At 36.8% G+C, this 24,286-nt stretch overlaps 1 protein-coding gene across 1 annotated transcript in view; it reads left to right on the top strand.

Moving 5' to 3' along the window:
- Positions 1 to 24,286, top strand: part of GALNTL6 (polypeptide N-acetylgalactosaminyltransferase like 6) — a 467,712-nt gene that overhangs the window by 146,212 nt on the left and 297,214 nt on the right. Inside the window, exon 2 of the mRNA XM_061475048.1 lies at positions 22,732 to 22,840. Coding sequence (XP_061331032.1) covers positions 22,732 to 22,840 — 109 coding nt within the window. The remainder of the gene's footprint in view (positions 1 to 22,731; positions 22,841 to 24,286) is intronic.

Genomic DNA, 24,286 nt, shown 5'->3' with positions numbered 1-24,286 from the left:
TAAATAATTGAGACCAGTAGTCTCTATGACAGGTTTGCAATTAAGGAAATGTTTGAAACCTGAGCTCCACAGAAAACCCATTCCAATATCCTTTTTCAGGGGGTTTATGTTATCACTGTCTTAAGTTTTATTCAGTATATAATCCTTTAAAATTATTCAGTCTATTTTTTCCTCTCAATTTGATATACTGAACCTTCTTGTATGCTAATGTTAATAAGAATTAAGTCTAAGAGTTTAAACCAGTGTTTTATCCACTATCTTGAAGAGGGCTGGAAAGACTAGAGAAGATACCTAATGAAAGAATTTATAATAAACTTCTAATACTGATACAAAGCAATTATTTCTAGTTATAGAAGTCTTGAAGCATTGGAGTTGGCAGTTCTCATTGTTCTCATTCCAGCAGATGTAACTTTTGAGACTAGTCTGAATTTTTAATATAAAATTTCACATAGAAATGTGAAAAACGTCCTGATTATCATAAAACAACACCTTGAGACTAAACAACTGAAATTTTTAAATCAAAAGGTTCTGAGATGCAAAATGTAGAGCTTACACAATACTTGTGGAAAGGCATAATTTATTTTCATTACCTAAAATCTGCATTAGATAGAAAGCTGTGGATCATTCAGGAGTGTGACAGTTGAGAAGTATTTTTTCATGAGAGTATAGTGATGCTATCAGAGAAAGAAATAAAGCATCTGCAGAATTCTGATAAAGAAAATGACATATCTTGATGATTTTAAGCCTGTGGAAAAAGCTTGTCTAATCTATCTCAACAGTCACTAAAGCAGCTGAACTTATTATTGAAAGGTTGACCTATCTGCCATACAGACTATTCAGTCCTGTGTGTTTCAGGAATGGGTTTAAAAGGATCATGGATGTACTTTAGATCATATGCCTAAGCCTCAGCATCACAGAGGTTTTGGTACAGTGATTATGACTGAAAGACTAAAAAAGCTCAAGTGTAATATATCTCCTGTGAAATTCTGCAGTTACCTGTAAATTGCACTTTTTAAAAAATCGATATACAGTCCTGACACTAATAGACTTCCTCACTATTTGTATTTCCTTAACCTGCAGTTCTTATTAGAACTGCTAATGGGTGTTATTAATACTAATGTATGTGCAAGTAATAATATGAATATTATGGTCTATGAAGCCAGTAAGTTTTTGATTTAAAATACACTAGAGGTCGTTTCATTCAGGTCAAATTCTATCAGCCAGACATGATTGTCTTCTATTGTTATTGATCTTATTAGTTATGTTACGTTATTTGATATAAGCCCATGGGAATTTAGTCAACCTCAGATAGGCTCATGACACCGAAGTCTCATCTGGGGATCATATGAATTAAATTAAAACATTTTAAATGCCAGGTAGAATCCCCTTGCCTATATGTACTTCAGTTTTGGGTTTGGTTTTTTTTTCAGATTTCAACATAAGTAGTATGACTGCAGATCATCAGAACAGGGCTTAACAAAATTGTTTTTGAAAGGTAAAAATGGTTTATTTTCATGCCTCTGACTTCAAGTGGTTTTATTTTATGATTTTTTTTTTTTTTTTTCCCAAGCAATCTGGAATTTCTTTTGTGTTGTTTTGGATAATGAACAGGGAAGAAAAGGATAAATATTGACACATCTGATCACCCTGTCAGCATGCACAGTCATCTGTATTTTCACACCATGTGAGTTGGAATATTCTTAATGATGGTGTCAGGAGTAGGAATAACAGTTTCCAGGTCAATGACAGAAAAATCTCAATTGGAACATTTCCATAAGTTCTCTCCTCTCTTTACTCTCAGCATGTGTAGGGCATATTCTTTTCTTTTTTTCCCCTTGCTTTCTAGGGCATCCACTGCACTTGGACTCCACTCTGAAACCTGATCTGCTCATTACTCTTATCACTGTATTGCAGGTGTGAATAATGCTTGTGAGCAGGTGGAGAATTGCTGAAGGTGTCCCCTTTCTGTCCCACAGTTAGTTGCTAGATCCTGGTGTGGCCGAGAACAAGGTAGACACTCAGTTCTGAGCCCTTAGTGTGTCCAATGAATTGCGTTCTGCTGTGTGAGTTTCATTTGCCTTTTCTGCAACATGCAGAAGATGTCTATAAGTATTCTTGATTTTACCATACTTGTAATAAACATTTGCTGTGCTTTATTTAGACTGTATCAAATGAAACTTAAAAATCTATGACATGACAAATACAATAATTAGCCCGTATGTTTAAACAAAAGCACATACATGGAAATTAAACATGGGCTTGTAGTACAAACTGGTAGTACAATTTATATGGATTATAGTTTAATATGTTTTAATATTGTCTAATATGTTTAAAATAGTTTAATATGGATTATGAATGCTTGCTGTCACAGAAATACACATTCTTATCAATATTCATACTTTATTATCTTCAAGAGGTCATATGATTGTCACAATGTATAAGGTTTTTAACAGCACAAGAAAGCTTTTGTGCTTCAGTTCAAAACACAATGTTGCACCATCTATTTTAGGAGAACTAGAACATGTATTTTATAGTTCCATAAACATTGATCATGTGTTGATTTTTGTTAGCTTACAATTTAATATACACCCCTGTAACAAAATCTACTGAGATTCAATGTGTTACTCTATAAAAAGTAACATCATAAAATCAGATACAACTGGAAAAATATTTATTATACGCTATATATATTACATATGTGTATCTGATAGCTGTGTAATATATATACACAATTTGTTACATTAGGGTAATATAGGTCTGTTACATAATTAGTAAAATTTTTAAAAATACCAAATGTTTTAAGAAAAACATACATTAGTCATGTCAAATAGAGCTTTTAACCTTAACTATTATGCCTCAGTGCACATCCTCTGAAATCTGCTCTTTGTCTTTGCATATTGCCAGATCCTGTGCAAGAAAGGGCACAAGTTTAGCTGTCCTGACACCTTCACAGGGAACTTGTGCTGCTATGAGCTCAGTGATATTCAAGACGATTTGGAGGAAGAGCAGGTAGAGAGGATGAGATCTGTTAATGAGGGTTGTCACAGCCCAAAGTGGGTTAAAGCACCTAAGCTATTTACACGGCTCCTGTTTAAAACCTGCAAACTTAATTCCATATACCTTACTCACTTGATTGGCACATCCAGAAAGTAAATGACTCTAGTTTAATTCAGACAGGAAGAGTGTATTTAACATTGTGATTTCAGTTAGTGTTGCTCAATTCTAACTAAAAAAAAAACCTTACTCTTACAGCATCAAGCCCTGACTTGAGGAAGGGCAAAAGTGATAAAAATTGAACTTTGACCAGAGCTCCAGAGGGTATGTGAGTGAAGCAGCAACAATATCTGGCAATTTGAAATTCATCATTAAAAACATGTCTATACATGCTACAGCCTGGCCTACGACCATATGATCGCAGGGCTGTTGGTCTGAAGTCTTCTGAAATCCTCAGCCTAAGGAGAGAAGCATTAGTTTGTTCTGGGTTTCTGGTCCCTCTTGTAGTCTTGGGACTCTGGTCTAACATCCCTTCTTTAAACTAGCTGACTGCAGCATTTCAACTCTGAAGTCAGTGTCTTAAGTCTCCTACTTTTCTATCCCATGCTCGTGTATACCTTCCCTCAGCACCTGATGATACTCAGGCATCATCTTTAATCCACTTGTAGATATGCTATATAGCAACAGTGTAGGCACAGCAGGGGATCTTTATAGCAATAGCCAATTTTAAGAGCACTTGGAGAAAGATATTTTAAAAATACCCCTACAGTTCAAGCTGAGCATTTGGATTGGGCAGAGAGGGCACCTTGCCCTTTATTCTTCAATATATGATACCGATACAGGACATATGGTGTCAGTAAAATGTCCTCTTTCTTTAAAAGGAATCTTTTATTTCCACAAGTTGAGCTGGGTAATTCAACTTGCTTTCCTTAGTCCCACTCATCCCATCTGTGCAAAGAAAATGTACTGCTCCAGGGAACAGATGGAGCCAGTGTCTGTACTTTGTTGTGCTGTGGGCTCCCCGTTCAGGATTAGTCATGTTTCGTCAGTAGAGTACTTTTCTGCAGTACAGTATAGCTAGTGCTATTTTGTGAATTTACTAGATACTCAGCATGTAACAAAAAAACAGAGTCCAGAGTGCTACTCGACCAGGATCCAGTTTGCTCCACTAGAATTTCTGTTGCTGGATGGATTTGAATTTTAATAATGTCTCCCTAAATGCTGTATATACTGATATGTGTGCTTATAATTTTCTTGGTTTGCTTTTTATTTATATATCTGCTCTGGAAAAAAAAAAGTCAACAAACCCTTCTAAACATTAAAAATGCACCTCTTGTAGTTTTACTTTTAAAATGGTTGTAGTCTTGTGGCTGAGCACTAGATCAAGGCATACAGGGGTGTTCACAGAGCCAGGGAAACCCAAGAAAGAGCCAAGAGCTCCACCAGAAGCCAGCAGCTCAAGAAAGAGAGAGAGAGGCTGACACAGCTTGGACATTGCCAGGAGCAGCCGCGGGAGATTTGAATGGCCCTTGGGAGCTCGAGCAATCAGGGCATGGTGTGTGAAGGCATACAAGGAGGGCTCTGCATCCTGCTTGTAGGCCTACAGCCCAAGGAAGTGCTCCAGGTCTCTACATAATGGTGGACACTCCCTGCAGTTAAAGCCAGCATTTCTACACAGAAAGCCCCTGAGATGTCTGACACATCCACCCAGATGGAACTGGTGAAGAATTCAGTACGGGCAGTAGGTTGCAATGAATGCCTAGACCTTCTGGAGAAAACATAGGTACCTTTTTATTATGCATTACCTGATGATCCGTTACATCAGGGGACTGAGTTGCAGGAAACAGTATTGGAGGAGTCAAAACAGAGATAGATAGGTGTTTTCAGAACCATGCTTCTGTACACTTTCATACAAACTCAAGAGGATGGGACCAGACTCTTACCAGTGGTGTCCAGCAGTAACAGAAGGGATAATGTCCACAAACTGAAACACAGGATGTTCCATCAGAATATGAGGAAGAACTTTATGTTGAGGGTGGCAGAGCACTGGAGCAGACTGCCCAGAGAGGTTGTAGAGTCTCCTCTGGAGATATTCAAAACCTGCCCAGATGCAATCCTGTGCAATGTACTCTAGGTGGACCTTCTTTAGCAGAGGGTTTGGATAGATGATCTCCAGAGACCATTTCAACCCCAACCATTCAGTGTGATTCTGTGCAGTCCCAGAATTTAGTTTCAAGAGAAATTTATGATCAAAAGAATCCTTTTCAGCTTGTTAAACAAGGATAAATTTAAAGGTTGTAGAAGCAAATGCATGAGGATAGTGTATAGACCCTATTACAGAGATAACATTAATCCCTTGGGTGAAGTCAAAGTTTCTGCAAGAATTTGCTATAAGACTTGGTTGAAATTTGCTACTTAGAGCAGCCACAAAGGAAACATGGAAAAAAAAACAACCCAAACTTTCAAGAGTTTAATAAGCATGCAAGCTATAATAGTTATCAATACATAATAAACAATGTAACTACGGGTTTTATTTCTGTGTCTGCAAAGACTGTTTTATAGATTTTTTTCACAGTCCTACCTAGATAATATTGCCGTGTCTCTTATGTGTATTTATTGTAGCTGAATTGAAATGTACCAACTGATGATTCAAGCCTTGTGAATTAACCACAGTAATGAAAATCTGTGTGCTGCTCAGCACTCTGCAACACACTACAAGTAATGTCTGTAGTTTTTTCAGCAGGTATTTTAAGGATTTGATGTTACTGAGATTAAAAATGAAAGGAGTGTTACAGCTAACATATTTACAAATTTTTGTCAAGAAGTCAGTTAACTATTTTGCAGGTATGAAAGAGTTTGCTAATATTTTTCATGGCTTTTAAATGGAAATGTTAGAAATTGTATGGTGCAGTGTGACAGCTGGTATTTGACTGTGCATTCATGCTCCATCCAAGCAGTGCTTTTCTTCTATGCTATAACCCAAAATTTTAACTCTGCCAGGAATAGTGGCCAGCTATCACAGAGCGGCCAGCATCTGCTCTATGCAGCTCCTGATCTCTAAAACAGGATCTCTCAATGAAAAGCAGCTGATGGGAATTGGTGCTCAGTATATGATCACTGCAGAAATATGTGTGGGCTAGTTGGCAAGGGGCAAAAGCATGACAGAGAGCGTTCTAACAGTTTTCAGTTAGGAAGAGCACGTTCCCTTGTTCAAAATTGCTCCCAAACACTTTTAAATGTACTAGTGCAGATACAGCCTACTGCCTTTAATATGCTACAATCTGCCCTGTCAGAGTATTCCCCTTCTTAAATTAATGAATTACGTCAGTTGTTAGAGCTTTCATGTAGTGCCTTTTGGTAGATGACAGGGATTTCTTCACTACTGATTTGACTTTCAGTGTAAGCAATTTTTCTTCATGACTTTACCTTCCCTTGCTGGTTTTATTTTATCTTATGTTCTCTTTTTGTGACTGAGATATGTTTTGGTAAATATATTCTGTGATGTGTAGTCTTCTTATTTCACATTATGTAATGATTAATTAATTCAGTCATTATTATGCTAAGTATTGATTTGAATTATATAACGACACACATTATCCACAACAATATAAATCCATGTCTTCAGCTTTCTGGTGAGTTATGTATTTTTTTAAAGATATTTAAAACTGGCTTTCATGCCTTTCAAACTTTGGAAAATTAGGAATATTTTCAATGTAAGATTGGTATCTGGGTTGCATCAAAAGAATCTTGACCATCAGGTCAAAGGAAGTGATGCTGCCCCTCTGCTCTCATGAAACCTCACCTGGAGTATTGTGTGCAGTTCTGGTGTCCTCAACATAAAAAGGACATGGAACTGTTGGAGCAGGTCCAGAGGAGGGCCACAAGGATGATAAGAGGGGTGGAGAACCTCCTGTATGAAGATAAGCTGAGAAAGTTGGGGCTGTTCATCCTGGAGAAGAGAAGGCTGCGTGGAGACCTCATAGCAGCCTTCCATTATCTGAAGAGGGCCTACAAGGATGATAGAGAGGGACTCTTCATTAGGGACTGTAGCAACAGGACAAGGTGTAATGGGTGCAAACTTAAACAGGGGCAATTTAGGTTGGATATAAGGAAGAAGTTCTTTACTGCTAGGGTGGTGAGGCACTGGAGCAGGCTGGCCAAGGAAGTTGTGAATGCTCCATCCCTGGCAGTGTTCAAGGCCAGGTTGGACGAGGCCTTGGTTGATACGATTTAGTGTAAGGTGTCCCTGCCCATGACAGGGGGGTTGGAACTAGATGATCTTAAGGACTTTTCCAGTCATAACCATTCTGGGATTCTATGATCTAAATTCTGGTTTGATAATCACATTTTTTTTTCAGATAATATTAACTGTCAGAAAGAAAAAAGGTATATACCTAAAAAGAAATTCCAGTAAAAGTCTTCTTAAAGATTTTTCTGCACTGGGTTTTCCCTTTCCACATGTGTATTAGCTACAGGCACCTGGTGATTAGTGAAGCACTGATTCAAAGGATGATCCCATCCTTTAAAGAGATGTAGAAATGTTAACATATGACAAAGAAGTTACAGCCAGTTGATGCAGAAATTGAATGAGTCTTGAGTTGAATGAATTGCTTTCATTGAATTGCTTATTGAATGATTTGCTTAAGTTTTGCTTGCTACGGATATTGATAATAGATATTGATTAGAGATTAAAGAGTGATATTTTTCATCTTGGAAGAGACTGTTAACTGTACCTGAAGGGGTTTTCCACATCTCTGGTATGAGAAGGACTAGGTTATAACTTCTTTTGAAACTCTTATTCAGGTCAGCTTAAGAAGAACTATTCTTACTCATAGTGCGAACTGTATGTTGAACTGAAATTGGGTGGCAGAAACATTGAAAGGAACTGTTCATAAAAGATTTATGTATGGTGCTAAATACAGACAATCTGACATAGAAGAATACCTGAACGTAGGTGAATGACAAGTACTGACTTACACTGGTACTGAATCAGTACTGAATGATAGTGAATACAGAGCAGCTGGTGAAAATGAAACAGTGGGTACATGTCTGGTGCGTGTTTGCATGCAGGAAGGTGTGATGGAGTCACTTCTCCAAGTCAGGGGATATCATGGGAGAGATGTTGCAATACACGAGAGATACATATACTTTCTGTAGGATTTGTATGTACAATATGGGCTTGATACAGGTAATTAGTGAAATAAAGACCTGACAATGTGCCATATCATGCACATATTCTCCAGGAAGGGCAGAAGGACATGAGGCAATGTGATATTTTAATTTGGTGTCACAAGCTGTGTTATCAGTGCCATGCCTGTGTGAGTGAAATAAAGAGGTGCTGGGGGGGCAGAAATGCATGCGTCTAGTTGTATAAAACCCAACAAGTATGCTTAATGAACAAGGGTTTGTATGAAAAAAGTTGTATCTTAAAGAATTTGCAGACCAATTACAAGAAAAATCAGGGAGCTAAAGAGTTACTTGTGATTTAAGGATAGTGTCTGATATCTTGTTTGAAGACAAACTGAAAACTAGGTTTTGTTGCTGAGCACAGTAGTCTTGTGATCACTAGGGATGTGAGACACTGTCATAGTGAAGGATCTATAGTAAAGCTTTAATTACAACTGTTCTTGATACTGTTGCAGAAAATGTGTCCATGGGAAAAGCTTAATAAGATTTGCTTGCACTCTAAAATTCCATTAAAAAACAAAAAAGAAATCTTTTATTCACTAGTTTTGCAGTTAGCATGAGTGCAGTATGGGTGTTCAATTCAGTAACAAAACCATATCCTTTGGTTTTACTTCTGTTAACATTGTTCGTACTGAGCCCAGCTTTGAGCATAACTCCTTCATCCTCACTGGATTGGATAATTCCCCTGCAAATAGAGGATTAATGGGCTTCACTTGTTTAAACTCAGGGATGTACATGACTATGCAAAGGTGTTTCTGGGGGCTCAGGTTTTGCTGCTTAGAAAATTACTTGGAGTAGAAAACTCTCAGGGGTTTGCTTCATTTAGGGTTTGTGGTGACCCAATCAGCTTTATGTGAATGACAGGATTCTTATATGGCTCTATCCAAGATGTAATGGTACAGATATTGATATCTCTCTTGTGAAGTCTCATGTATTGGTTACTGTTAATGTGGTGACAGATGCTGTAATATAATAAAAGCAGTTTAAAGTATATCTAAATACAGTTCAGAGATAATTTACAAATTACTATTGAGCTGTTAATATTTCATTTATGGTATGCGTGCAAAACCATTGTATATCAGCGTGATAATATGTCATTTAGAAGTGAAAATATTCCAGTTAAATGGATGCTATGTATTCAGAATATGCTATGCGAGCCATCATATGCACCATAATAACTCTGATTTTACAGAAATTCTTTTTTAACTGCAGCCTGGATACACAATTGGCTGAAGGTACATAATTGTAATTTCTATATAAAGTTAGAAAGATCTATGACTTTCATTTTTGGGTTTTACCTATAGAACATCTGGTATAGAATTTTGCCTCACTATATTTCTGTCAGATGTGCTAGACTATGCCTCCAAATACTGAATGTCTCCCAGGTAGGTTTTTATTATGTAACAAGAATTTTTTCTCATCAGGGGTGGAGAAAAGGATTATCTGCTTTTATACCTGTAGGGAGGTGTTGTGTGTATGAATAAAATGTTAGAGGTAGAAAAGTCAATTACAAATATATGAAAATAAGCTGTCACTTGGTTGGCCTATGATCTTTTGCTTTCCTATTCATCCTTACATATTTCTTTCCTTGTATTTTGGGTATGCTGGCATGCAAATGGTGCGTATTACCTTATTATCTTTATGTGTAGTCACTGTGATTGTGATTTTGAATTATTATGTTAAAACCTGGAGGCATGGAAGTCTCCAGGACTGGAGACATGGGAGAAACAAGGTACATCAGGATGCAGCTATTACAGCGATTTTGTTTGTGTGTATGAATTCTTCATTTTAAGGCTTGTTAGCCTCCTCTACATGTTGTTCATAAGTCACTCAAGAGATGTCTGTAGGCTCTCAGTTTGAGCATTACTTTCTTAGGAATACATACATGAATAGGATTCATGTATTTAATTACTTTCCATTTCTTTTTGTTTTGCATGAAAATTCTGCTTGTGGAAATGTGTATACATTTCTTAATAGCCCTTTTGAAAGCAGGTTTACTTGAGTCTCTCTGTTGTATGTTCTGGTTTTATGGTAGTTCTGTGGGTTTGACCTTTATTAGCTTCCCTTGTGAACTTTCTTTCTCTGTATATGAGCTAAGTGATAGCTCTCTGATGTTTCACTTTAATGTCTTTGTACCTGAGACCTCATTAATGTTTAATATTCATGGATAAAAAGGGAAATTTAATGTCGCCATGGAATCTAATATATATATTAAACTGACAATTTAATGTGTTTCCTTTTTGGCTCTTCCCCAGACCCAAGACATTTTAAAGTTCAGGTTTTTTTGAGTATGGAAATATCCAGCTAAGAGAAAAAGGGGACTAATAATATTAATCCCTGTAATTGTAACAGTCATCAGTAAAAAGTCAGTTTTGAAAGAACAGGTACTTCATGGTCCTAGCTAAGATAATATATTTTTTCTCTGTGTCTACATGATAGTAATGGTCCTGGTTGTAGAGAGAATTGGCCTTTAAGGGAGCCCTAGAGTTTGCCTTAGAGCCACTGAAGTGTAGCTGTATATCAGCTCTGCTGGGGAATATAAGGATACTGAGTTCAGCCAAGGTAGCACAGAGGGAATAAGAGTGTTTTATGTTTATGCATAGAGACTTAGCAAAGGCAGAACAGAGACTCTCCTAAGTTCTCAGCCAGAAGGCCTGGTGAGAGCTAACCTGTAGGAAGATGTGAGCCTGCTGCGATGAAAGCCTCTGCAAGGGCTGGGGTTAACCAGTACTGCAGCTGTGACCCAGCAGGAGGCTGGCAGGACGGGCTGTTGTCTTGAGTTTACTAGAAAACCTGCTCTCAGAGGAGGGGGTTACAGAAGTGGTCTGTAAGACCATGCTCTAGCACCTTTTCCAGGGGGGAGGCTGTGGAAATTGCATTACCATTTCTCTGCCTGCCATGGTTTCTTTGCAGAACTTACTTGGCTATTGAGCACAGTCTTTTTGTGAATTCTACAGTGCAATGCCACAGCAGGGTCTCAAGTACAAGATGCTCAGGTATAGTAAGTAACATTAACATTCTCAGACTTAAATGCTGATATCAGTAGGAGCCTATGAAAATTAGGCTGCTTATATTAATATAAGTAAACACAAATTTAAATGCCTAGCTCTGGACATGGGTTGTAGTTCTTAGAAGACTAAATGGCATCTTTAATTAGCTCAAGTAATGAACACACACTAGAGAAGAATTATTATCTTGCATTTTAAAGACTTTTACAAAATCTGTAAAAGGTATGTAGCAAAGGTGGGTGGATATAGATTCTTCTCCTGAAAGAATTGTGGTAATTAATTTTAATGTCAGTCTTGAGTTTTGTTTTTTTTTATTTTAAATAAGGATTTTATTTTTAATAACTTTCCACATAGCTCCAGACCTATCAATTTGGTGTCTATATACGACACAGGAGAAAAAAGTCTGAGAAAAAAACGAAGGTCAAATCCTTGAACCTACATTTGAGTTAACAGTAGCTTACCCTGTTCAATGATGTGTAACCTTCAATTCCTACCAAAAGAGTGGGAGACAAGGAATTAGAAATTAAAACTCTGTGTATCAATCAAAGCTGTTCACCGTACTTTAATATGCTATTCACATTCAGGCTGTTGATAAAAATGGATTTAACTAATCACAGTACTCTGTTTAGTGAAATATAGTGTGATTGGTTTTGTAATTGAAAACTATTGGCATAAAATGGAAAGGTCAGCTTAAATGGCATTAGGCAGAGAAGATCACCTGTTTGTCCAATTTCAAAGTTTTTCGTTCAGAGGAAAGAAATGAAGTCATTGTAGGAATTTGAAATAGTTCATTAAAACTCCTCATAAGTCTTCTGTCCTTCCACTCCTTTTGCTGTTTTCCCACCTGAGGAAGAGTTTCTGTGCATACCTGAATTCTTTAAATATGCTCTCACTGCCAGGGGAAAAATCAGCATTCATTCGCCCCCACAAGCAGAAGTACAAAACCTGGTAGATCATCATTCCTAGTAGTTTGGTAATTTTAAGTGTAAGAATCTCATTGATTAGTAGCTTTTCAGGTTTGTGTTGTAATTTAATCTTCACTGCCATAATTATGCGTAAACATTTCAGTCACTTCTCCACTTTAAGAGAATTCACTGCTGCTTCATAAATTAGGATGAGGTTGGTTTGAAAGTATGAAGTATATGAATGCACAACATGGGTATGTTATTACATTGTCAGTGAGGGAAAAACATATTGCAATAAATAATTTTTCTTATTTTCAGGAAATGGTCACCTTGAGGTACTTAGTTCTTTGTCCAGTTAGTATTAATGTTTCTTATTGGTTTGTTTGGGGTTTTTTAATAAGCAATTTGTACTTGCTATTCTTAGTCTTATCCAATTACTGACAAAGCAATACTGTTCTCTTCAAAGTTTCATATACTCTCAGGGTCAGCAACAAGAGCTGAGAAGAAACTTGAAAAACTAAGAGCATTTAGTCTAGAGGAGAATAATTTTCATGTCCATGAAATGTAGCTGCTGGAAAGGAAATATGTTATTCCTTTCCCTGGTGAAAAGAACAAAGAAATAAAAGGCTTAAATTACAGCAACTAATGCAGGTTAGGTGAAAGGGGAAGTTTTCTAATTGCAAGGATAATGAAGTATCGAAGTAGACTGCCTTGAGAGATTGTACAATCTCTGCTATTGGAGGTCTGCAAGGGCAGATTAGGTAGATACTTCAGGGAAATAATTTAGGCATCCCCACTCCTGACTTGAGTTGGGGCAAGATTATGTTTCAGAAGACATTCCAGATACATTTTTACGATTCTGAGACTGATTGTTGAATTTCACACAATAAAACATGGCTTAAAACTTTCTGTAGTATTGAATTTATTTCTGGTGTTTCAACAAAAATGGGCATGACAGGGTAGCAACAGGAGCTACCATAATATCTTAGTATTAAGATTAGTCAGACCTCCTTCAGTATTAATTAACCTATTCTTGCAATTAAATGGATTCAGGAGAGCAAATTCTTCTCTATTTTAGTATGTTAAGGCATTCGTTGTGTGTTGTTGTTCTGTTGGTAGAAAGCAAGAGTGAAAACCTTTCTTACATGAAAGGAGTATACTAAACAATGTTATTTTGTCAAATCTCCCTCAGTTTATTTTTAGAGATTCACCTATGAAAGGGTTTTTGTGTGCAAATAGCTTGACTTAACCACATTCAGAAGAAAGGAAATAAATTATTGTGGGGATGAGTATGAGACTGAGAAGGGAACAAGCATGGTGTTAAGTAACATTCAGAAAGCATGATGAGACCAAAAAAAATCAAGGACCTTGGAAGAGGCCTTCTTGTCAGCTTCATATTTTCTTAAGAAAGCTGGACAAGAATATAAACCAGTCAGTTACGTTTAATTGGCTTTCTTTTTACAGCAGTCTGTGGAGTTTATTTGAAAATCTCCTAGGGAATAGGAATTACTATTGAATGCCCACATAAGGAAAGAATTGTTTGAGAGACTGAGTAATGATACATACATTGTAGTATCAAAAGCGTCCTGATAAGGGCTGGCACTTGCATTTGGGCACATTAGTTTGGTTCAGGGTCTTCTTTAAAGTGTAAGGTAATAATTCTTCAGCAATGTGGATTTATTACTTTAGTTAATTATGTTTTATTTAATCCAATGTAATCTAACCTGCAAATTCCAAAATTGGGTATTAGTGATGCATTCAATTGGTGTGCTTTAATACCAGTTCTTGAACTGATGGATGTTTTTGCAGGAAAGACGACTTCTAATAGTAACAGCATTACGTTCGTGGTGGGGGTTTTTTTTTGGGTTTTTTTTTTTTTGCACTATGGGGTGCTCAGCAAGATGGTAAAATGTTTTCCTCCTCCATATTGGCATTGCCAAAAACTTGAGTATTCTGCAAATCAGTGCATTTGGAACATGAATTCTGTTGTGGCATTGATCAGCAAACGACTTGAGAAATACTGTTTAAACAAATCAGTATTTTCCTTCTGCTATTTGTAAAAATGTTTGGTTACTGTATTTAACCTGTATGTGGAGGCTGTTTCATAGTGTGGTAATTTATCTGTAAAGATTAGAATTTAAAGCTCATTAAAACTATCATTTAAAAAATCTATTACCTTTCTAGTGTATCAATTAAAAATCTATTCATAAAAGGCTCTTAGCTTTTACAGATACTCTAAGAGGTCAAATTAAGTTTTAGCTTATACTGCAGTCAAAAAATACAGAATACGCTCTCATTGGTACAGAAACTATTTTTTCATAGCAATTTTTCATATGTAGAAAGTTTGGCTAAAGTTAGTTTCCGTGTCTGCCCTCGTCTTACAATGTTTCTTGAGTTTCTGTTCACCAAGTTGGAAGTAAGACAAATGAAAATGGACCATAAAGAAAAGACTGGTTTAGGTGTTTTAGTTATTGAGCAAATGCCATCAGTTTACACAAGCAGGTAGAAAGACATGGGAGTTGCTCACTCAGAGGAATCTTGTTACCCCTTTAGAGTAGACCCTACCTCCTGTCCTACAGTCAGTTGAAATTGTGACATTTAGGAAGCCAAGGTTCACTGCTGGACTTCATAGGTCACCTTTGGCAATTCATGGTGTTTCAGGTCAACAGGTCCCAATTCCTCTGGAATTTTATCCCCTATCCGTGAAACTAGTACTACTCTTCTCCTCCTCCAAGGAAACTGGCGCATCTGTCTTCTGGGGAGAAGCTGAGGGAGATGAGCCTGTTTAGCCTGAAAAGTACAAGGTGTTTATAGCCATCATACCAGTGGATATAAATATCTGTCTGTGGGGAGGAAAGAAGACAGAGCCAGACCTTTCTAGTAGTGCTGAGGGAAACGGCAAAAGGCAATAGGCACTGAAATACAGAAAAATATGTTTGGACATACTGTGATGTGCCCAGGATAGAAACTTGGTGCTATTCTGTCCCACTCCACTGTATTCTTTTGGGTATTGCCTGTATTACCTGAGTCATTCTTAAAAGTCAGGAAATACAAATGTCAACTTTCTGGTTACTTCTCTTTTATAGTGATTAGAGATGCCAACATGTAACTCATAGTTCATATGACAAACTAACTGAAATTACCCTGGTTCTTTCACTGTGGTGATAATGGATGTTCTGGAAATGTGTGATGTTAAAAGAAACAAGAAGTAATTTTTTGAGGATAGTTTCAAAATACATCAGAGTTGCAAAGCACAGAACTTCCCTTGGGGTATCTATCACCTGATATAGTAAACATAGTAGGAGTCTGTGAATCCTTTTCCTCATAACTTGTAAAGTACGTGTGTTTAAAATTCTACATCCTGAATGGCAGTGCATACTGCAAGCTCTTAATCTATGAATGATGGATGCAAGACAGTATCTGAGTTAAAGAAGCTGTTCGTCTTCTTGTACCAATATATATTATTACACAGCTGTAATCTTCCATAATTTGCCATGATAAATCACAACTTCTCAGCATGCAAATGCATCCTTAGAGGGTTTGTATTCACCCAGTGCTCCAGCACTCATACACTGGGTCAATAGGAAATTGCAATGTTTTTAAAACTCATATTTTAACTTAGGGTTTTTTTTTTTCTGCAGATTTGTGACTTTAACAGTATAATTGTAGTGCAGCAATAACAGCTTTTATACCTGTCTATTAAAATCTTAGTAATTAAATGCTTTGGGAGCTTGGCATTTTCTAAATAACATTATTAAAAGCTTTAATTTGGAATTGATGACACAATGCTACTGGATTGTCCATGATATTCTAGAAACTAAAAGCGCAGAAAGTCTGATGTGTTTCAAATATGAAATAACCTTGAGTCATTCAAATGTCGCAGACTAAATCAAGTGCTGCCCTTTTTTTGATGTGCTGGGCTAATTATTTCTACTAATGTAAATGTCAGAGCAATGAACACTTATTTGCTCTGGCACAACAAATAAATGGCACAAGAAATCTGAGCATATGCAGAAATTCATCATGTCCCCAACTCTCTATTATATTGCTTCAAGCCAAGGTTTTAGAAAACAATTCAGGTTTGTGTTTTTAAAAATGTTCTAAAGTTGCTTAAAAATATAATTAAATTATTTTTTTTTATTCTTTTAGAAAGATTCTGAGCATTAGAGCCTTTACCACCTTCTCTTGATAGCAGATAGTAGTTCTCTTTATTTTACCAAACAACCTTTGCTTCATCTTCCATGCCTTCCAACCTGACGAGGATATCCAGATCTACAGCAGTTATTTCTTTAAACTACATGGGAGGGTGGCACTGTAGCATGAGGTCCCCCAGACATTGCTTTGGTACTCTTGTCTCTCCAGTTCTTCCTGATTGTCTCCTGTATGTCCCTCAAGTGCCGCTCTGATGGCCAGCAGTTTTGACAGACAGTGACTAGCAAGCAGCGGTGAAGGACAGACTGAATGTCATTGAGAGGTAGGTGTGCTGGTGGCCAGGACTCCACTGCCCACCCGCCCCAGCGTGCCCCTGCACTCACTGCAGCCACTGCTCCTCTCCTAGTGGGACAGCATCCCAGAGAAGGATCCTGAGAAACAAGTAGCATGAGGGTTCAAAACTATCAGCTGGTATTTTCAGTCTTTACCTGCTCCTGGTATTTTTGGGAAAGGTCATGGCGGATCCAAATTACTATGTGTGATTTTATGGTGATGGAAACTTCACAGGTCCCTAAGGACTGTATTGTACCTATTTGCTCTGCATAATACTTATACGGAGATCTCAGTTGCATTGGCAGTTCAGACATAAGACCTTTTCTGGTTTTTAGTCTAACACTAAAGAGATACAAGAAAGAAAAGCTACCCAAGTGACATCCAAAGCTTAAGCATAAAGACATAAAGATTTGATAGTGTGATGTTTGGATTTTATCCATTTTCTATAGATCGGGCTGCCTTATATCAAGCGCATCTTTAGCGGAAATAATATTTTGGTTTTCATCTCTAGTATCCTCAGCCAGTCACTGCACCAGAATGGATTTTTCTTGTGTTTGTGTAAGTGGGAGAGCACTTCAAGTTTAGGTTTGGACACTGTAGTGCTAATATCTCACTTTGATGGTCTCGTGCTAAAATTCAGCCTAAACAGAAAGAGGGGGAATCTTTCAAAATGAGTAGTTTTCATGATCATTCCAACTCTTGGGGAAAAGCTTTATGAGAAAGTCTGTCATCCTATGCTTGTGATAATATTAGAACCAAAATCTGGGAAATGCCCACATTGTGATTTTGCAGCTGATTTATAATAAACTTATGGTGATATATCTGATGGCACCACTCTTTGAAAAATGCTCCTCAAATATAATCTGATAAAGGAATGAATTAAATTGCTCAGTGGGTTCTGGGTTTGTTTCTTATTATTATTGTCTTGTTGGACCGGAGTAGTTGGTCAGAGCTTAGAGTCCCGAAACCTCTCTGTTTTAGGAGGATGCAAGCAAAATAGTGGATTATCTGTTTTACACAACACTGTTTACAAACACTATACAGAATCTTTTACTTCAAGAACAGGGGAGAATCAAACAGCAGCTGTTTTCATGTTTCTCTTGAAACATCCCTGAAGGTGTCTAATGTCAGTACTTTAGCACCTTCCTTCCCATTTTCCTGAGCAGGATCAAGTGCTTATGTTCTAGGCAAGATTATTTCCTAAAATAAATTAAACAATTGGAAGTGATTATGCTGATCAGCATATGCTTTGTTAATGCAGTATTTGATTGTATGTTGGTGTTTAGTAACCTCAGGCTAAAAGCGAATCTGTAATTATCTCTTCTTTTTAGAAAGGTGCATTTCCATTGATATATCATCTTCCTTTGCCTGAGTCCCTTCTAATTGTCTGCCTCCACAGAGTGAAATTAAAAATAAATGAGTTGTTCAATGAAGGCACTTGTTTCTGAGTTCAAGCTTTCAAATGTCAAAGCTGAGAAGAGGGTGGGTTATTTTTCCTTCTGAGGGATCCAATAGTCTGTGAGTGAGTTTTTGATGATTGCACTATTTTGGAGGCTTATCATATTCTCTGTAATTGAACCATATGTTGAGTCTTCTTTGGAGGAGAAGGGGCTTCAGTCTGTGTAGTGCTGTATCAGTCTTGCATCCCAAAAGGTTTGAGGTTAATGTGAAAATGAAATAGTAAGGCAGATGCTGTATGTAATGTTGCTGTAGGTGGCTAATCCCTTTTGGACTGAAACACTTAAAAATGTTCAACTCACAGCTGCATACTACATGTAACAAATGACTGGATGATAAATTGTTGTAGGATTTTTTTGACAGCCAGTCAAATTCCAGCTGTCTGTACGCAGAGTGGTATTTACTGTTGCAATAGTGTTGCAATGATAAAAGAAGTTCTTGACTTCCAGAGGCTGTGAGCTGTAGAGGAAACTGCACGATTTTGTGGGTGACTTACAGATATGTTTTGGAGGGAAAACCCTGAGTATGTTTCAGCTAATCAGCTGTGCTGGTTTCTCCTTCCTGCATATTTCTATATCACTAAAATATACATACAAACATTATTACATGTTAGGGTGAGGTGCCTGGGGGAGTTAGGTGTGCCAGTGCCTTCTCCTTTCTCATACTTTGGTTTCCACTGGAAAGAAGCTCTACTACATTTGTTAAGAGGAACCATAATGTTCTCCAATCATACTTCTCATTTCTTAGGCCTTCACATATACCAAAAAGAGTACCGTTCCTCTTGCAATTCCAGGCACATGTAGAACCAACACTTTACACCAGTGTTGCTGCTGTTTAAATATAAGGGAACCCAGAATGTGCAAATAGCAAACGTAGTCTCCATAATACTTTGTCTCCCATGTCCTATGCCTCAGTAATTTACTTAGACACAAATTGATAATCCATGATAAATTTTTCTTTTATGGTCTGGAACCAAGCTTATTTGATTATTTGTTTAAATGTCTAAACCAAATGTTGTTCTGAAGTCATAAGGTAGCATAAAATTAATCATTTTTGGTCTGGCTGTTTATACATTACCTTTAAAATGAATAATTCCTCTTGTTGCTTTCTTTGCATTTCTACTAATGCAGTATGATTAATTTTATTTCAGCTTAGCTCATCAGCTTATGGTTAAGTGTGTGATCAGCAAGAATTCAGAATCAGAATCTGTTAGCACATTTGATCTTGTGAAGTCACTTCCTATTCACCTACTCAGAATTTCTGAGATTGACCATAGAGGTTGGGATGTGGTTTCTGGGCTTTCTTGTGTGTACTTACAACTAGCAACACTATATTGGTTATTATCTAGCCATTGCAGATAATCCTAGCCTGTATATAACAAAATCAGAGTTTGTTCTAGTTTGACATAAAATGGTGTAATTTATCAATATATCCAAAACAGAGCAGATAAAGAAAAGTAGAGAGTATGTAGGGAGAAGACAAGGCTAGAATAAGATGTACATTTATATATTTATTTGTTTATTTAAGCTGCTTTGCTTACTTGACAGCTAGAAATGTTCTAGAAATGGGGGCTTTTCCAATCATTGTCATCTGGAAGGAGGAGGTATGTGAGCATAGAGTTTTACCATGTAGCCTTTTAGCAGTTTTAAAAACATTCCAGAAATTGTGTTTCAAAATGCAATTTGTTTACCCTTAGGCAAAAGTGACCTGGAGGAACCAGTTTTCTCAAGTGCTTTTGTATCTTGTTAAGCAATAGAGTAACATCAAAAAACTAAAATTAAAAAAATTAAAAATTAAAAAAGAAAAGTCCTTCAGTTGCTGACAAGGGAGATACTTAGTTGAGGGACTGAAGGCACTTCTGGTTTCTTCAGAGCTTTAGAAGTTTCACTGTAAAACCTCTTGCTCTTTCCAGAGAGTATAGCTTTGGAACTCTGAATCCCTTCATAAACCCTGTTTCATGCTCACTGCAGAACTAGAACTAGTGTATACACAGGGTGAATTTCATGTTCAGTCCTTCTAAAAGCCGCAATATGCACTCCCCAGACAACACTTAGGAAACCCCTTTGTGAGGGCATTGTATTTCATTCCCCCCTACACTGAAAGGACATTAGATCTGAAGGATCACCATGGTATTGATTGCTCTTAACAGTATATATTTTGATGGGAGAGAGGTAAGGAATGTATTTAAAAGAATAAACAAACCCAAAACAATCTAAACAAAACTCTTCTAGTCACTAAGCAGGGACTTATGAGGGCTCTGAAGCTATGTTTTCTGGATTTGTTAGTTTTGGATTTCCTCTTAGGGCAATGTAACCTATCCAACATATCATCCACAGCAAGGCTTCAGTTAGCTTTTTGTATATTACATGATATTTGGATTTATATTTATCATTTTGTTAGATTAATTTTGGTGGATGTATTTATTTAACTATATTATGCTTGCATGAGGGCCCCCTGGTACATTAGACTTGTAAATGTTATCAAGTAAAGTAACTACAAGTAATTAATATTTTTTAAGACTAATGGCATCAAAATGCAAATAGGCAACAGAAAACCAGCTGTAAACTCCACTACTCGGCTTTCTTTCAGCGTGCTGCAAACTTGGCATTTGCATCACTATTTTTAGGGAAAGAAGCCAGCACAGGAACAAAGGGTCACAAAAGTAAAGTTTATCCTGCTCTTGATAGGATAGTTTTGACAGTCTTGAATTTTTGAGACCTACTGATTCATGCCAGCTGTACCAATATTGACAAGTTATAGAAGTTTAATTGAAGCCTATCTGTCTGGGGCTGACTTTTAGAGAACCAGTTAGAGCTTCAGAGTGGATGATTTTAGAAATTTGGGTTCAAAAATCATGGTTACCACTGGCATTCTATGTTGTACCTTATACTTCTGACTTTAAGAAAAAAACAATTTCATATTACTATTAGTATATTAGCATTATTTGAACTCAAGAATTATTGACATTAATGAGTTCATTTCAAGGATGTGGAAGGTTAGATATTTTGATAACATAGTATAGTTGTATCAGGATATCTTTAGCTCTTCTTCAGTTCTTCCATGTGTGAACCTCTGAACTGTATTATATTAAAACAAGACAGCAGTGTTGTCTTGGAGTATGTCTGCAGAATTTGTAATAGAGGAATAAGGACAGGCTGGATCGCATTTTGGTGATATGCAACATTAGTACCTTTAACATTAAACTAAAGAAAGTGGGTCATGCTAGCCGAATGTGGTGAATTTTTCTCAGTAACTCAGGGATTTATTGGACAGCACTGAGCTCACAGCACTTTGCTCTGAAAATCCAACATTCTCAGAAATATCAACTGATCCAAAGGATTACTCGTACCCTTTGCTTGGAGGTAACCGGCCACGCCTGGCATTCCTCACTTCCTGCTTACAACTCTGAAAGCCTTCAAACCCCAGTGTTAAGGATGGCTTGCCTTCCAGACCCATATCATGTACTTTGGCAAACATTTATCTGTCTTAAAAAGATAAACCCTAACTGAAAATAATTGGACAACTTCACTTGAAGCCATCAAGTATCATCCTGTTTTGTGCAACGTCAATGAAAGAAGATGGGTGAGTCCAATATTTGTTAGGCTTACACACTTCATACATAAAGTTCAGAGCATCACTCTTACATATGCGTAAGGTTATTATGGAACTTTCAGTATTTCCTAGTAGAAGGCTGATCAAATGTTGCTTCCCTGGAACTGCTTTTCAAGTGTGTTGTCATATACCCTTTGACAACAGTATTATAACATGCATTGTACATATGCTTTTTGTTCTGAACAACTTACTAGTTCAAACCTAGAATTAACAGAACTAGAGTCTTCATGTTACTCCTAGGCAGCAATGAATTGCTTCTTTACTTTCTTCAGCACATATATGGTACATCATCTTTTCTTGATAAAATTTTCTCAAGTTCTTCCTGCATCTTTTATAGATTAAGCGTTTAGAAAATGGCTAACTTCTGCAGCTTCGTACTACTTCCTATGGATCTAAATTTTGTACTTCAAATGTACTTCTGATGGTAATTTTCTAATTTATTTTTCTAAAATCCCAGCATTTTGCAGAAAGAAGAAAGGAAAGCTCTAGAAAGATAAATTTGATTAGAAGTGAAAAGCAGTTCTTAGGTTTACACAAGAAGCTGGGGTCTGGAAAGGGGAAGTCAATGTACCAACTGCATGTTGCATGGGGTTCATTTGCTGGGTATTTTTTAGGGGGGGTGGGTTTGTTTGCTTTTTTCTCTTATGATGAAGAAAGATTTACAGGATATAAGAGTGCTTTGAGGGTGTCTACTATTTTGTCTCTGATGCGGTGAGCTTGTCCTTATATGAATAACAATAACTCATCTTTAGCTATAAAAACAAAAACAAACAAACAAAACTCATTTAGTGGTCCATTTAACATCTGTGAGCTTCTTGCCAAACCGTCATAGCAGGACACTGCTGGAAGGAGAAGTGCTAAGCATGAATTGTTTGACATATTTTGATTAATGTTTGTCAAGAACTAAATTTGTGGTTTTCTCACGCTGTTTAGGAAAATAGCTTAGTTTATCACAGTACAGTTTCAATATTTGCATTGGATAAACTGAACGTTTTATTTACTTGTGTCATATTGTGTTTTTCTGTAATAATGCAAACATATAAGCATGTATACATTTATTTGTTTGTTTTCTGTTTTTATAGACAATTCCATTGGGGCTCGGAGATGGACAGCTCTTTATCTGGACTGATGGCTTAAAAAGGAAGGACTGGCATGATTATGAAAGCATTCAAAAAGATGCTATGCGTTCAGGTATACCTAAATTCAGAGCAAATTTAAGTGGTTTATTCATTCTTTCTCCATATGGTTCTTTATTCTTTTAAGTCAGCTAAAAAAGCATTCCTAACAGCCTTTCTTCGATTGCAGCATGTCACAAGGACATAATGTCCTGAACTGAGGGGTCAGACCAACCACAAATAGTTTATCTCTGAAAATAGGCAAATGAAAATAAAAAGAATGTGTTTCATGCTAATAGCTATGTCATGATTTTACAGGGAAATCAGCAAAAATATTATTATAACAGTATTTTTTGTGTTGAAATCAGTTGTTATACTGTGACCAAATAGAAGCAAAAGTGTCAGTTTCCAAGGGGATGTATATCACAGCTGAAGCTAAGTTGTCCTTAAATCACTGGATAAAACCTGAATCCAGTCCCTATTACTGCCAAGAACATCCAAGGTTATGTTACAAACAAATTTTGACCCTTTTCACCATTATCGAGCCCAAATCCTTTAGTTTTGCTAAAGCTACTTCGCTTCATTCTGACAGTCTAAAATTATTTGAAAATGAGAGGAAATTCTATTTGTAGATACACTGAAGGGCACTTTGTTACAGCGAGTAATGTAATTTTAATGTACCTTCATGTGCTGTATGCCATATGTGCAAAGAAAGGTTTATGTTCTTTCTGTCATCAGAACATGTTCAGATTTGAATTTTTCTTTTATAATACAATTTACAGTTATTCAACATGAGATGAATTAAATTAAAAGGAAAGAAAGGAAACAGCAGCTGAATTGCACCTTAATCAGTGTCTGAAAGTCATTATTTTACAAAGGCCAATCTGCTATTCTAAAATAAATTATGCTGTCTTGATCCCACTGTCAGAAGACAGCCAACACCGCCCCCAAAATGCCTCTATAACTGAATCCAGTTGACAGATTCATAAGACTTAGTAAGTACTTGATTTTGCAGTAGCCTGAACCAGTAAAATATTGCAAGTATAGGTTAATTTTGTAAACCATTTTTCTCTTTCTCTTAAATCTCTTTGATCACTGTCGTGGTTTAAGCGAAGCCAATAACTCAGAACATCGGTGTGTTATCAGTGTTGTTTTCAGGCTAAAGTAAAAAACAAAGCACTGTACCAGCTACTAAGGAGGAAAAATGACTGCTACAGCTGAACCCAGGACATCACTAACAAAAAAATTATCCTTCCTTCCTACATGATCTTAGGAGGAAAAAAGGTCGGAAGGGGGATTAAGTTATTGTAGACGTTTTAGGAGTTGTCAGATCAATGTTAATTGTGTTCCAAATTGCTAAGTCTAAAATGACGAATATCTAGACAGAATATACAAAATAGAAGCAGCATGTCTGTATAACCATGCATATATGTAGTGAATATCAGAATGCAGATTTTTGAGGGATGTGCACTGATGCTTTGGCAATGTACTTTTGATTCCTGTCATGTCGATCCCATATATT

The sequence above is a fragment of the Pezoporus flaviventris genome, unplaced genomic scaffold (genome assembly GCF_033815535.1).
Source record: "Pezoporus flaviventris isolate CSIRO_AGI_PZ_B2104156 unplaced genomic scaffold, CSIRO_AGI_Pfla_v1 ptg000002l, whole genome shotgun sequence".
NCBI lineage: Eukaryota > Metazoa > Chordata > Aves > Psittaciformes > Psittacidae > Pezoporus > Pezoporus flaviventris.
This window is presented reverse-complemented; position numbering and strand designations above follow the sequence as displayed.